Source organism: Hemicordylus capensis, chromosome 3, assembly GCF_027244095.1.
Source record: "Hemicordylus capensis ecotype Gifberg chromosome 3, rHemCap1.1.pri, whole genome shotgun sequence".
Taxonomy (NCBI): Eukaryota; Metazoa; Chordata; class Lepidosauria; order Squamata; family Cordylidae; genus Hemicordylus; species Hemicordylus capensis.
Window position 1 is genome coordinate 6,163,500 of NC_069659.1, and position 12,563 is coordinate 6,176,062.

At 47.2% G+C, this 12,563-nt stretch overlaps 1 protein-coding gene across 1 annotated transcript in view; it reads right to left on the reverse strand.

The window, feature by feature from the left end:
- Nucleotides 1–12,563, reverse strand: part of ARHGEF17 (Rho guanine nucleotide exchange factor 17) — a 243,572-nt gene that overhangs the window by 39,689 nt on the left and 191,320 nt on the right. The window contains exons 4-6 of the mRNA XM_053308302.1: nt 10,884–11,000; nt 8,480–8,572; nt 137–313 (exon numbers count right to left, since the gene is read on the reverse strand). Coding sequence (XP_053164277.1) covers nt 137–313; nt 8,480–8,572; nt 10,884–11,000 — 387 coding nt within the window. The remainder of the gene's footprint in view (nt 1–136; nt 314–8,479; nt 8,573–10,883; nt 11,001–12,563) is intronic.

The window sequence follows — 12,563 nt, forward strand, 5'->3', positions numbered from 1 at the left end:
AGCTAGTCAAAACAGCCATGCAATCTAAAAGTACAGGTCCAATGTGTCTTTATGTATGTACACATGTATATGCTCATGTAAGTAGTCTAGGCAACAAGCTCTCGGGTGTCTGCAAAAGAACCTGGCCGAAACGTACGTCTTCCATTCCCTCTATGTGTGACTCAATCTCTTGCACTATCCGGGCATTCCTCTCCACCTCCTCGGCACTCTTCATCCCTTTGTTGATCCTCTCAGCCACTTGCTTGATGTTCCTCTGGGCTTCCATCAAGAATGGGTGGTCTGGATGCTCCTCTGGAGTGTGCTTCAGAAGGTCCTGACAGGAAAACAGCAGCAGCAATTAGAACACATGGGATGTGCCAAGACCTACAGACAATATGGCGGCAGGAGCAGAACAGTCACATGAGCAGTGCAAAGGCACCACCTGCTCCAACCTGCAGGTGCAAAGCACAAACATACGTACACTAAAAAAAGAGGGAGCACCAATGGGAATGCAAAAGAGTCCTGCAGGGCCGGTTAACAGAATCAGCAGAATCTACGTGGCACTGCTGTTGTGTATTGGTGATAATTAGATGATTGTTTACTCCTCAGTATTTAGATTAGCCATAAACTATTTCAGGAAACTGCAAGGTGTGGAAAGCTACAATTTAGGAATACTGGATTCATGGTCATGAGGGTATTGTATTAACAATTTAAAATATATCGAGAAAAAGCTTCTCTAAAAATACTAGTTTACTTATATAGCTTCTAGTACAGCAAAGGTTGCTGGTTCAAATCCCCGCTGGTATGTTTCCCAGACTATGGGAAACACCTATATTGGGCAGCAGTGATATAGGAAGATGCTGAAAGGCATCATCTCATACTGCGCGGGAGGAGGCAATGGTCAACCCCTCCTGTATTCTACCAAAGACAGCCCCAGGGCTCTGTGGGTGCCAGGAGTTGACACCAACTCGGCACACTTTACACTTTACAGCACATATACAACATAAACACAGACAGATCATAAAACATCAAACATTAAAATAGGATTGATTACAAAGGGCTTTACACAAAAGATAATTTCAAGAAGCATTAGTACTTACGAATGGAGATAGAAGAATCAGGTGAGGAGGTGCTAAACAGCAATCTGACCTCCACCTGAATTTTCTTATTTGTTTGTTTGTTTGTTTGTTTGTTTATAACTTGTATACCGCCCCAAACTTTCATCTCTGGGCAGTTTACAATAACATAAAACCAGTTAAAAACATATACAAAAACTTAAAAACAATTTAACAATTTAAAAATAAACCAGAGATTAAAACCCCAAAATATTAGGAAGCTGAGAAAGCTTGGGCGAAAAGATTATCCTAACATTTCTCATGAGCTACTGTAGCAGAAATCCTTACTAAGAAAAGTATGTCTATATATAAATGTATAGTGTATATAAATGTAAGTGCTATTGCTATTGCTATGTCAGCATTCCAATCCTCAATTAATAGACGAGTTATCACATAGACATCGTTCATTGTTCTATTGTTACTCTAACTCAGATATGTAATTCACCCCTTTCAGGTAGATATACATTCCTTCAATAATCATTTTTGAGGAGGAGGGAACATCCAGATTAATTAAACTGAATTAACTACTGTATATCTTAAAAACATCCTGAGAAACACAAATATGAACTCTTAAGTGAAAAAGTTACAGACAAGATGGTCATCATTTTCTAGGGTTGAATCAAATGACTGAAGGAAAGAAGGGGTGATTTTATTCTTAATATCCTTAATGCTGCTTTGCCTAAATTGTACCACTGTGAATTGCAGACAACTATCGCATACTTGAAACCACTCAACAAAACTGCTTGTTCTAGAAACTAATATGGCACCGTGTTGGAGTGAGGCTGCTTCTAGGTATAAACATGGCAGTTGTCAAGAGAATCAGTGTAGCTGTGGAACAGGCAGTGACAACAGCAAAAAAAGGAGAGCTGGCGGGGGTGGGGGGGAGGCTAATTGAGGGGATCAGTTTCACCCCCTTTTACTTCTCCCCAAATTTCAAACCAAAAGTTCCCATGTGTGAAAACATCCAGCTCCGCCCTATTTCTCTTGCAGCTACACTGGACAGCTCCCATATGCCCTTGAAGAATGTTTGCAGACAGACATGTCCACAAAAGTTGTACGGGCTGACATCCAGACTAACACTGCACTGGGGCAAACATGTTGCATGAATGCAAGGATGCTCCACTACATCAGGAGGTTGCGTTCCTGACTGGTGTGGCACTGGCGCCACAGGATGCATTTGCACAACCTGTGGTGTGCCTCCTGATGTGAGCCCGTTTCCCTAGTCCATATATGCTGCAGGGAATGATGCAAAGCTGCCCACTACCCTTGCTGAACAAGCCGACCAAGAGTGCAAGAGACTGAGCAACTTTGAGCATCTGCTCAGCTAAAATGACCTTACAAGGATGCTTTTTTGTTCATTGCATGAGTGCAGCAACAAAAACATCCTCAGGGGCCTCTCTCCAGATATCTTTGGAGGTAAAGTGAGCAGCAACCCTGAAAAGGGCCTGCGAAATGATGGCTCCCCTGCTGTGTAGCTCCCTCCCCAGAGAAACACACCTGGCCCCACACCTTTTGACTTTGGGTAGCAGGAGCTTTCTCAGATAGCAGGCTTTACAAGCGGATTTACTGCGAGTTCAAATTTGCCCCCAAAAACCAATGCGGAAAGTTGATTTTTTAAACCCTGGACATAAATCGGGCTACTCTCTAATGCACAATGCAAAACCTGAATCGTGTGGAGTGCTCCCCGATAACATGCAGGGACTTCGAGTAAATCTGGATGATTGATATGTGAGTACACACCCTCCATTCCAGAGGAGAAGCAAGCTACCCCCACCCCCCCGCCCAGTCCTTAAATGCTCCAGGCAAAGACCTTTTTATCTACTTGAGCCTTTTACTCTCAAATCCGCCTTAGTGCAAATTGTTGCTGACCCCCTTCCTTTGGGTCTGTTTTCAGCTTTGCATTCTCGTTTTGATGTTTGCTGTGTTTTATTTCAGGACTGTGAGCCATCTCAAGAGTTCGATTTGAACTGAGGAGCGGGAGATCAAATCTAGTAAACAAACAAACAAACAAACAAAAAACACCCCTGAAAAATAAACAGTCCCAAGTCAGGCCATGGGGTCTATTTGGCTCAGTATTCCATCCTCTGTCTGGCCGTGCCTCTTCTAGGTCTCCGGCAACCTTTCCCACCCAAAACCGCTACCTGCTACACAGAGGATGGAACCCAGGACATTCAACATGTCAGGCACATGTTCTGCTACGGAGGTCTGGTGGGGATCTTGGGCATTTCTGGGGTTCAATCCATCTCCTGCGTGCCGCTCATGGCCTGCCTTCCATCAGACACAGAAGGGCCCACCCACTGTTCCTGGGACTCAGCAGTGCCAGAGAAAATGGCTTCTAAGTAACTTTGAGCGCTCTAGCAATGAAAGGAACTCCACAGAGCCGCCTGCCTCTTTTCTATTATTGGCTCTTGGGCTATTCATCACGGAAAAGCAAATAAAACTGGCTGGTTAATGGCCGGAGGTAAGTGCAGAGCAGCAGAGCTCCTGGGTAATTGGTGGTAATTTAGTGCCAATTCCACGGTACACGTGAGCATCTCTCAGGGCAGACGGAGGCACCGCCGAGGAATCGGGCTGGGAGGGCTGCTCATGCTGTCAAGTGTTATTTGTAACAGCAGCAATAGAGCCAGCAAGAGAGACTGGGGCGGTGGGCTGTGGAGGTGGTGGTGGGGAGTCTCTCACAAGCTCAGGGGCCTCTCTTCTTACTCCCACTGGTGGCCCTTTAGGAAGTCCTCTCATGCTTGCGACCGCAGACTGGGCTCCGTCCAGAAGCAGCTCTACCTTTCAGCAGAACACTTTGCAGCTCTCCTTGTCTGCTTTAGCTCCATCGTTCTAGAATCCGTCCCTGGCTAAACAAACCTTTTGACCTGGGACCTTCAGCCACCTCCTCCTCCTTCCAAACTGATTCTCCACCCCCAGAGAACTGGGGTCCATCGAAGCCTACTTAGAGAATGTCTGCACATCTGGTGGGAAGTGCCATAAATCTGGTGAATGTTGACATTTACCAGAATTGTGTCATCCTTCAAGAGGCCAGAGGGAAATGTTAGGAAATGTACTGGTAAATCTCTAAGCCAACGGAATGTCTTCAGGAAAAAAGAAGATGGGAATATAAAAGCTCTGCTAGGTCAGACAAAAAGCACATCTAGTCCAGGATCCTCTTTCTAAAAATGGTTAGCCACATGCTTCTGGAAAACTCCCAAGCAAGGGCATGAAGACAATGGCCTGTCCTTGTTTTCGTCTCCAGCATCTAGTATTAAGAGTTATCAAGGATGCTCCAGGCACAGGATATCTTATCTTAGGGATGTGCAGGAGGGAACGGAAAATTTGTTGGTGGCTGGATAATGGGCTGAGTCCCTTTCAGCTTGCCAGAGCACGTATTTATTATTATTTTTATTTATTCGATTTCTAGACCGCCCTTCCAAAAATGGCTCAGGGTGGTTTACACAGAGAAATAATAAATAAGATAAGATGGACCCCTGTCCCCAAAGGGCTCACCATCTAAAAAGAAACCTCAGATAGACACCAGCAACAGTCACTGGAGGGATGCTGTGCTGGGGGTGGAGAGGGCCAGTTACTCTCCCCCTGCTCAATAAAGAGAATCACTACGTCAAAAGGTGCCTCTTTGCCAGATTAGCAGGGGTTGACTGCTTGCCAGACCACATAAAAACTTTGCAGTGCGGAGCCCACTTGAGCACAGGCATCTCTTCAGCTCCAAAGTGCACCTTGCCTAGGAGTTCAAATCCCAGTGGCCGTCACCCTGACTAATGCCGTGCTTGCACAGTGAGCAAGACTGCGCAGGTGCAAGAAGATTGCACAGCTGCACAAGATCTTTCACAACTGTGCTCCTGCCCCAAAGTTCCCTTTAAGACATATGATGCACAGCACAGGCTGTGCACTAGTGCAAGTGCAAACATGCCTGCGCTAGTAGCATTCATCTGGATTGCCAGCCCCAGACTTAACGCAGCAGTCTTGCACTAGCGCAAATTCTTTAGGAACATAGGGAGCTGCCATATACTGAGTCAGACCATTGGTCTACCTAGCTCAGTACTGTCTTCACAGACTGGCAGCGGCTTCTCCAAGGTTGCAGGCAGGAATCTCTCTCAGCCCGATCGTGGAGATGCTGCCAGGGAGGGAACTAAGAACCTTCTGCTCTTCCCAGAGCGGCTCCATCCCCTACTAAGGGGAATATCTCACTGTGCTCACACTTCTAGTCTCCCATTCATATGCAACCAGGGCAGACCCTGCTTAGCTAAGGAGACAAGTCATGCTTGTGACCACAAGACTAGCTCTCTTTCACAAGCACTATCTTAGAATGTCAGCTACTGAACTCAGGACTTACTTCTGAGTAACCATGTTGAGGATGGGGTGGCAAATGGCTCTCTAGGATGGCTGTAGTCCTATTCAAACTGTTGTACCTGTGTTCAGATGCCTGAACACATAGACAAGGTTTTGTGTGAACGGCTGAACCTGCATTCATGTTGAAAGTGAACCTGAGTACAGGCCCTCTGAAATGTAGGAGACAGACAGAAAGTGCCCGGCTGTAGCTGTGTTCAGCATAACATCTGAATGACGGTACCTGTGTCCACTGTACACAGACTGTACGAGTGTTGAACGCAATGTGTGATCTGGACAACCCCAGCTAACTGAGCAAGAGGCACCTTTTAAAGTGGTGATTCTCTTATATTTAGCAGGGGGAAGCAATTGGGGTTGAATCACTATCCAACTCCAGCACAGCACCCTTCCAGTGGCTGTTGCTGGCGTCTACCTTGTGTTTCTTTGTAGACTGTAAGCCCTTTGGGGACAGGGAACTGTTTTATTTATTATTTAAAAAATAATTTATGTATTTGTAAAATATGTATTTGTAAAATACATACTGTATGTATTTGTAAAATACGTACTGGTTTATTGTAAATGTTTGCTGGTCAATGACCGAATAAACTTATCTATCTTATTTATTTTTCTATGGTAAACAGCCAGCAGCAAGGTGGATAGACTCGATCACGACAGCAATGAATGCACCACCGAGAGACCTTAAAAGCCAAGATGAAGGCAGATCATGCTGGAGAGAATCTATCTATGTGGTTGCTAAGAGTCGACACGGACTTGACGGCACTCACTCACTCACTCAAACTGCTTTGAGAACTTGTGTTGATAAGCAGTATATAAATATCCATAGTAGTAGTAGTAGTGAATAGGGCTAGACTCTATGCATGGAAATGGGTATCTTGTTTGTTCTTCAGGGCTATGCTATCCTTGCTTGGCAAAAGAAGCTGCAGGGTTAAGCAGCAACAGCAAAATAAGAAGATCTCTTTCAAAGCTGCTTCCTTTCCTTCTCCTCCGACTCTCACTGGGCTTCCACAAACTGGGCTGCCATGCAGGCACGATGTCCTTAGCTCTTCTTCACTGTGCAGTTCAGGACCATCATCCAGGCAAAGAAGTTTCCTTTCGCTCGGAGTGACTGTGCTCTCTGCACTCCAGGATGAGTAATGGCTCTTTCCCGGAGTGGGGTCTGAGCCCGTTGCTCTGACTCAAGCATGTGAAGCATTTGAGGATGCAGCGTGCCAGAATTGCAAGTGTCACTTGCATCATCCAGGATGCAAGCGGTAGAACTGTTGCTGCTAAGTCCCTGTGTGGACCGGTCAAAAACTCAGGCGAACATCTCTCCTCTGAAAGTTTCCTGAGCACATGCTCCATGGAAACAAGTGAGGGCTATGTAAGAGCTTAGCTGGCGCATTATGCATTCATTTTGAGAGGGTCTGCCCAAGGCATCTTGCAGAGGGGTTGTTCCTTCGTTTCTTAAGAACTCTCTTCTCTCTTGTATACATATTTTCTAAGTGTTCATTCAGAAGACTGTCTACGGATGCTCAGAAACAGAGGTCCAAATTAACCCACATGGGCTCTTTCCAGGCTAGCTGCTCAACAGCAGCAAAATGCTTCCGTTCAGGCAAATTGCATTTGAAACATAGAGAGCAGGGGGAGCCGTCTCGCAGAAACTAACAACCCGAAAAAGCAGCAACCTTTTAATGCCGGATACACGGTCTCATAGCTCTATATCGCAGCGATTAAATTTGAAACAAGGCATCGGGGATGTGAACGGCACCCTGCTGTCAGCGTAGGGACTGCGGTGTCACAACACAGGAAGTGTGGAAGCACACTTCAGACACCCCATTGCAAGGTGTAATCTGGAAAGCGCCATGGTGACTCAGCACAGCCAGAACAGAGTAGTTGTGCCATTCTGTGAGAGGGTGCAAAATTTAGCATTCTAAGAATTTTGTAAAAATTTACAGTCATGACACCCAAGAAGCTTCTAGCCAAGGAGTCTCAAACTGCGACCCTCCTGTAGATGCTGGCCTACAACTCCCTGCTCATAAACTGGGGAGAATGAGAGTTGTAGGCCAACAACAGATTGGGGGTGGTGGTGCTGCAGTTTGAGAACCCTGTTAGCTCTTCTAAATACATACAATATTTGTAGCTCATCCTTCATCTTGAGCACTTCAAGTGGGAACACCAGGATGGAATTACCCCATTCGTCTTTACAACATCCCTGTGAAGTAGATTAGGGTGGCAGAGGGAGACTCAGCCAAGAACACCCAGCGGCTGAGATCCTGTGCAACGGCTTGCCTGCCCAGTAACAGAACATACGCATGGTTGCGCTGGAGCGCTCCTGCAGAAATGCAGGAAATTGCATGCACACACAGTGGCACGATCATGATCATTATTTCCAATTTCTCACATTTGCGCACGAGTATTCTTGTGGAACTGTGCACATATTCCAATTCAAGGCCACTGGAACATTGCAGAGTATGTCAGCCAGTGAGATTTGTGGTTGTGTGGTGATTTGAACCCAGGGTTGCCTGGAACTTCTCTATCCATTATATTGCAGAGGGACTTTTATTTAAATCATTCTGCTATACTCCACCTTAATTTACCGATGGAATCTCAATATTGTCCGTGGAAAGCTCGTCTGGTGGCTACTCAGGGACTGGCCTTCTCTGTTGCCGTCCCAAGGCTTGGGAATATGCTCCTTGCTGAAATAAGAGCTTCCCCATCTCTGATAGTTTTTAAAAGGTCTTTAAAGATGCATTTATTTACCCAAGCTTTTTAACTAGAATTGTGGTTTTGTTGTAAACCGCCCAGAGATGCAAGTTTGGGGTGATGCACAAATATAATAAGTAAGTGAGTAAGTAAATAAGTGTGACAGTAATAAAACGATACTGAAATGACAATAAAGCTCATAATCATGGCTTGGCTGGCACAGGCTTGAAAGTGTATGGCAAGGCCAGTGACCTGGGAGTTCTCTCACAAAGTTCTCATTCATTTCAAAGGGGTTTGCTCAAGATGGCGCTCTGCCATAAATGAGAGGGAATAACCACTCGTACTTGGCTCACCTTGACCAGAAGTTCATAGCGTGGAATCCGCTGTACGGGCTTGATCATTAGGTCTGAGAGCGCCTGCTTTTCTTTGTTTTCTCTCATGCTTTGCTGCCATGAAAAACAGAAAAGGACTCCATTATAAAACCCTCTCTGCAGAACTGCTGGCAGGGTTAGTGTGAGATGATGCATGCAGGAATGGTGGTGAAACAAGGACCTTTTAAGGGAAGGGTTCCCCACCTTAAGTGCCCAGAAGTTTTGGGACCATAACTCCCATCAGCAACAGCCTGCAGCCACTGTGGCTGGGGTTGATGGGAGTGATAGTCCAAGAACATCTGGAGACCCAAGGTTGGGAAACCCTCTTTTAAAGCAACCCAATCTTGCTGGTCAGCTAAGAATTATGGACAGTCTCTGTTCAGGACAACAGGAACGAGGGCCAACCCAACTATACAGGTAACTGTCTGGGCAGCCAACATTTCAGGGGTACCACCTATGCAAACATCTTGGGGGGAAATGTGTCTAAAGATGCCGCTTAGTGAGGCTCTACAAACGATCTGTGTGTAGAGCCCAACCAGGCTCTCCCCACAGACGAGTAGGCTGAGCAGGCGCCCACACAATTACTGGCTCCGTCATGGGGTAGCGGGGATTCTGGGGAGACCCCCGAGGCCAGGAGGCTTATTGTAGCCTCCTGGCCGGGGGCCTACTTGCGAGTTGCCATGGTGTGGAGCTGCAGCGTGGCATCTCACAATCTTGAAAATGGGGTAAGAGCTTGTTCCGCTAACCTCGTTCAAGGGGAGGGCTACTTTGGTGGGCTAGCTGCCGTTGAACCACTGGGCTGGCCTGGTGGTTCTCACAATGGGGGGGGGAAACTGGGCTAAGGGAGCCCAGCCCAGTTCCCCCCATCGTGAGAATAGCCTCAGTAACTTGTCAACTGGTGAGACCCCCTATGTTGACCAAGAAAGAGTCTTCTGATCTCCATCAGTTGTCTGGGGTATAAGCTCTAGAGCAGCACAGAAGGTCATCCTAGAATGATGGCATAAGAATAAGAACTTTTTCTTTTACCCTCACAACTGCAACCTTTGCTTGTGATATTCGAAAACTAACCCATTTTACCCGTTCCACATCTTGGTTTGTTCCTTGCCTACACTCTGGTTAGGACAAGCCCGGAAGGATTTGCTGGGCTGGGCACCAGGCCAAATCCTAGATTGTCCTAACCAGGACTGGACGTTAAAGACTTCCTCCCCTTGCATGCAAAAGGGAAGAAGGGAGAGGGAACAAGTCAGACGTTTGTGAATGTCTCAAGAAACCAGGGTTCAATAATGGTTTCACACGATGAGCCGGGTCTCACAATCAGTGAGACTCGGTTTTGGAGAGTGAGCGGGGAGAACGACGGGCTAAGCCCGCTCTCCCCGCACACGAGCAGGGTGGGAGCCCTGGGCGGCTGGATCGGCTGCCCACACGACTGCTGGCTCCGTGATGGAGCTGGCGGTGGCTGGGGGGAGCGGGGGCTGATTGGCCCCCGAAAGCACCATCATGACCTGCGCGAGCACACAGGGCGTGCTGGCGAGACCCCCGGAGCCGGGAGGCGGCTTTTCACCTCCCCTCTGGGGGTGTCCTCATGAGTAGCCGCGGCTACTCATGATAAAAAAAACCGGGTTTGCGGAGGACTCGCTCCGCAAACCCGGTTCTAGAGGAGGGGTACTTAGGTGGGTCAACCGCCTGGGAGCCACCGGGCTCGCCTGCAAGTCCAGTGGCTCCCACAATCAGGCAAAATCGGGGTAGGGTCTCCTAGCCCGATTTTGCCTGATCGTGGGAATAGCCCCGATGTCTGATCTGGGCAGCTGTTGTAAGCTGAATAAATAAAGGAGTAAATTACATTAAAAATAAAAATGAGGCAATGTTGGTTGACATCCAGAGTAACAAAGCGCTTGTGCAAACACATTGCACGACTGCAAGGTACATGTTGCACTAGTGCAAAATCGTTCCACTAGATCAGGGTTTCTTAACCTTGGGCCGCCAGATGTTGTTAGACTACAACTCCCATCATCCTCAACCTCAAAGGCCATGTCTGGGGGTGATGGGAGTTGTAGTCCAACAACATCTGGGGGCCCAAGGTTAAGAAACCCTGCACTAGATCGTTGTCCTAAGTCTGCAGCTTTCTCCCAAATTGACCTCCCCCTGACTTTGCACAGCTACACTATCTTCAAGCACAACTTTGTTCACTGCACAAGCGCTCTGTTGGTCCGGATGTCAGCCAGTATTTTTATTGATCCTTTGATTTACCTTCACATCTGCTGCTCCCGGGGAGCACTGGCAAAAAGGGGCATTAGATTTCCAGGCCAGAAGTTGCGGCTTCTATGAAGGCTTCAGCTCAAGGGACTTCTGGTTTTTACAAATGAAGCAGAGGGAAGATGAGACATACCTCCAGAAACTTCATGAATGCTGGCCTGGCTTCTTTAGCGATCCTCACTGCATCTTTGGCGTTGAGAAAGTTATCGATGTAGGCAGAGTAAATATTTACCAGGATGTCCTTGGAAAACTGGAAGAATGAGGAAGAGGTTTAAGGAGATATTGAGAGATTTCTCTCTAGTAGGAATGTACACGAACCAAGGAACATTGGAACATAGGAAGCTGCCATGTACTGAGTCAGACCATTGGTCTATCCAGCTCAGTATTGTCTTTACAGACTGGCAGAGAGGGCTCTCTAAGGTTGCAGGCAGGAATCTCTCTCAGCCCTGTCTTGGAGAAGCCAGGGAGCAAACTTGGAACCTTCTGCTCTTCCTAGAGCGGCTCCATCCCCTGCTGAGGGGAATATCTTACAGTGCTCACACTTCTAGTCTCCCATTCAAATGCAACCAGGGCAGACCCTGCTTAGCTAAGGAGACAAGTCATGCTTGCTACCACAAGACCAGCTCTTCTACAAGGTTTGTGCACTGCTTTGACAAGGTCTGAACCAGTTCGGGGAGGGGAGGGGAGCAGGGAGGGGAGCGACATCTTTTTTTTAAAGGAGAGCAGAGCAGGTCCTTACCTGTCCTCCATTGCTGCATGCAGCTTCCTGCTGTGGTGGTGCTTGTCCCAAGTACCTGAGCACGGCGCCAACATGCATATTTGCTGACCACGCAAATGGTGCCTGCACGGATGCCATGTGTGTGCTGGTGCCGCACATGGGTACTTGGGACAAGCTCCACCTCAGGAGGAAGCTGCATGTGGTGGTGGAGAGTAGGATCTGATCTCTGTTTAAAAAAAGATCCCGTTCACTGCTCCCCTCCCTGTGGCGCTGAACTGGTTCGGACCTCATCTGAGCCAGTTCGGTGTAGAACCAGTGCATGAACCTCCCTACTCTCTAGTAACATCACAAAAGGGAAAACAGGAACTTAGATCACCAAGGGTGATATGCTGTCACTTCCAGGTCAGTACCCTAAAATTCGCAATGTATATGCCAATTAAACAGGAAAACTGGAAATCATCCATTAGCAGTGTTTTAGGTTTTTATCACCACCCTCCCAAGAAACTCAGAACAATTTATCAAAATAAAACTATTAATCAAATTTTAAAAGGGAGGGGCTCAAGGTGATACAATGGATGACCGAAGAGGAGAAGGTTGTGGTGGTCAAGGTGGAGTGAAATTTTGCTGAAGGGACAACAAGGCAAGGAAGTGGGCAAATGTAGTATAGTGGTTAAATGAGTAAGTGGTGAGCCAGAAAGTCTCTAGTTCAAATCTTACCTCCTCTAAGAACTCATGCAATGGCTTTAGGCATGCCATGATTGTGTTTGGTTCAGTCCCTCATTCATCTGTTTCAACTTGCTATAACTCTCTCTCTTGAATCATGGCAACAGCTCAACACAAATCTTGGGATAGTCTTACCATTGGCTGACACCTAACAAAGCACCGGTGCAATGGGAGAAGCTTCAGTGCTTCTAAAAGTTCAACTAACTCAGCTCCACTGCTGGCTCAGTGGCAGGGGCACATTTCAACGACCTCTCCCTCCCCAGTGCCATAAGAAAATACGTCCCTGAGGGTTGTGTAGCCCTCAGGGAATATTTCTGGCTGACACAGAGGGCTTCCAGGAGCAGGCAGGGGGCGGCTGTTGCAATTCTTTGC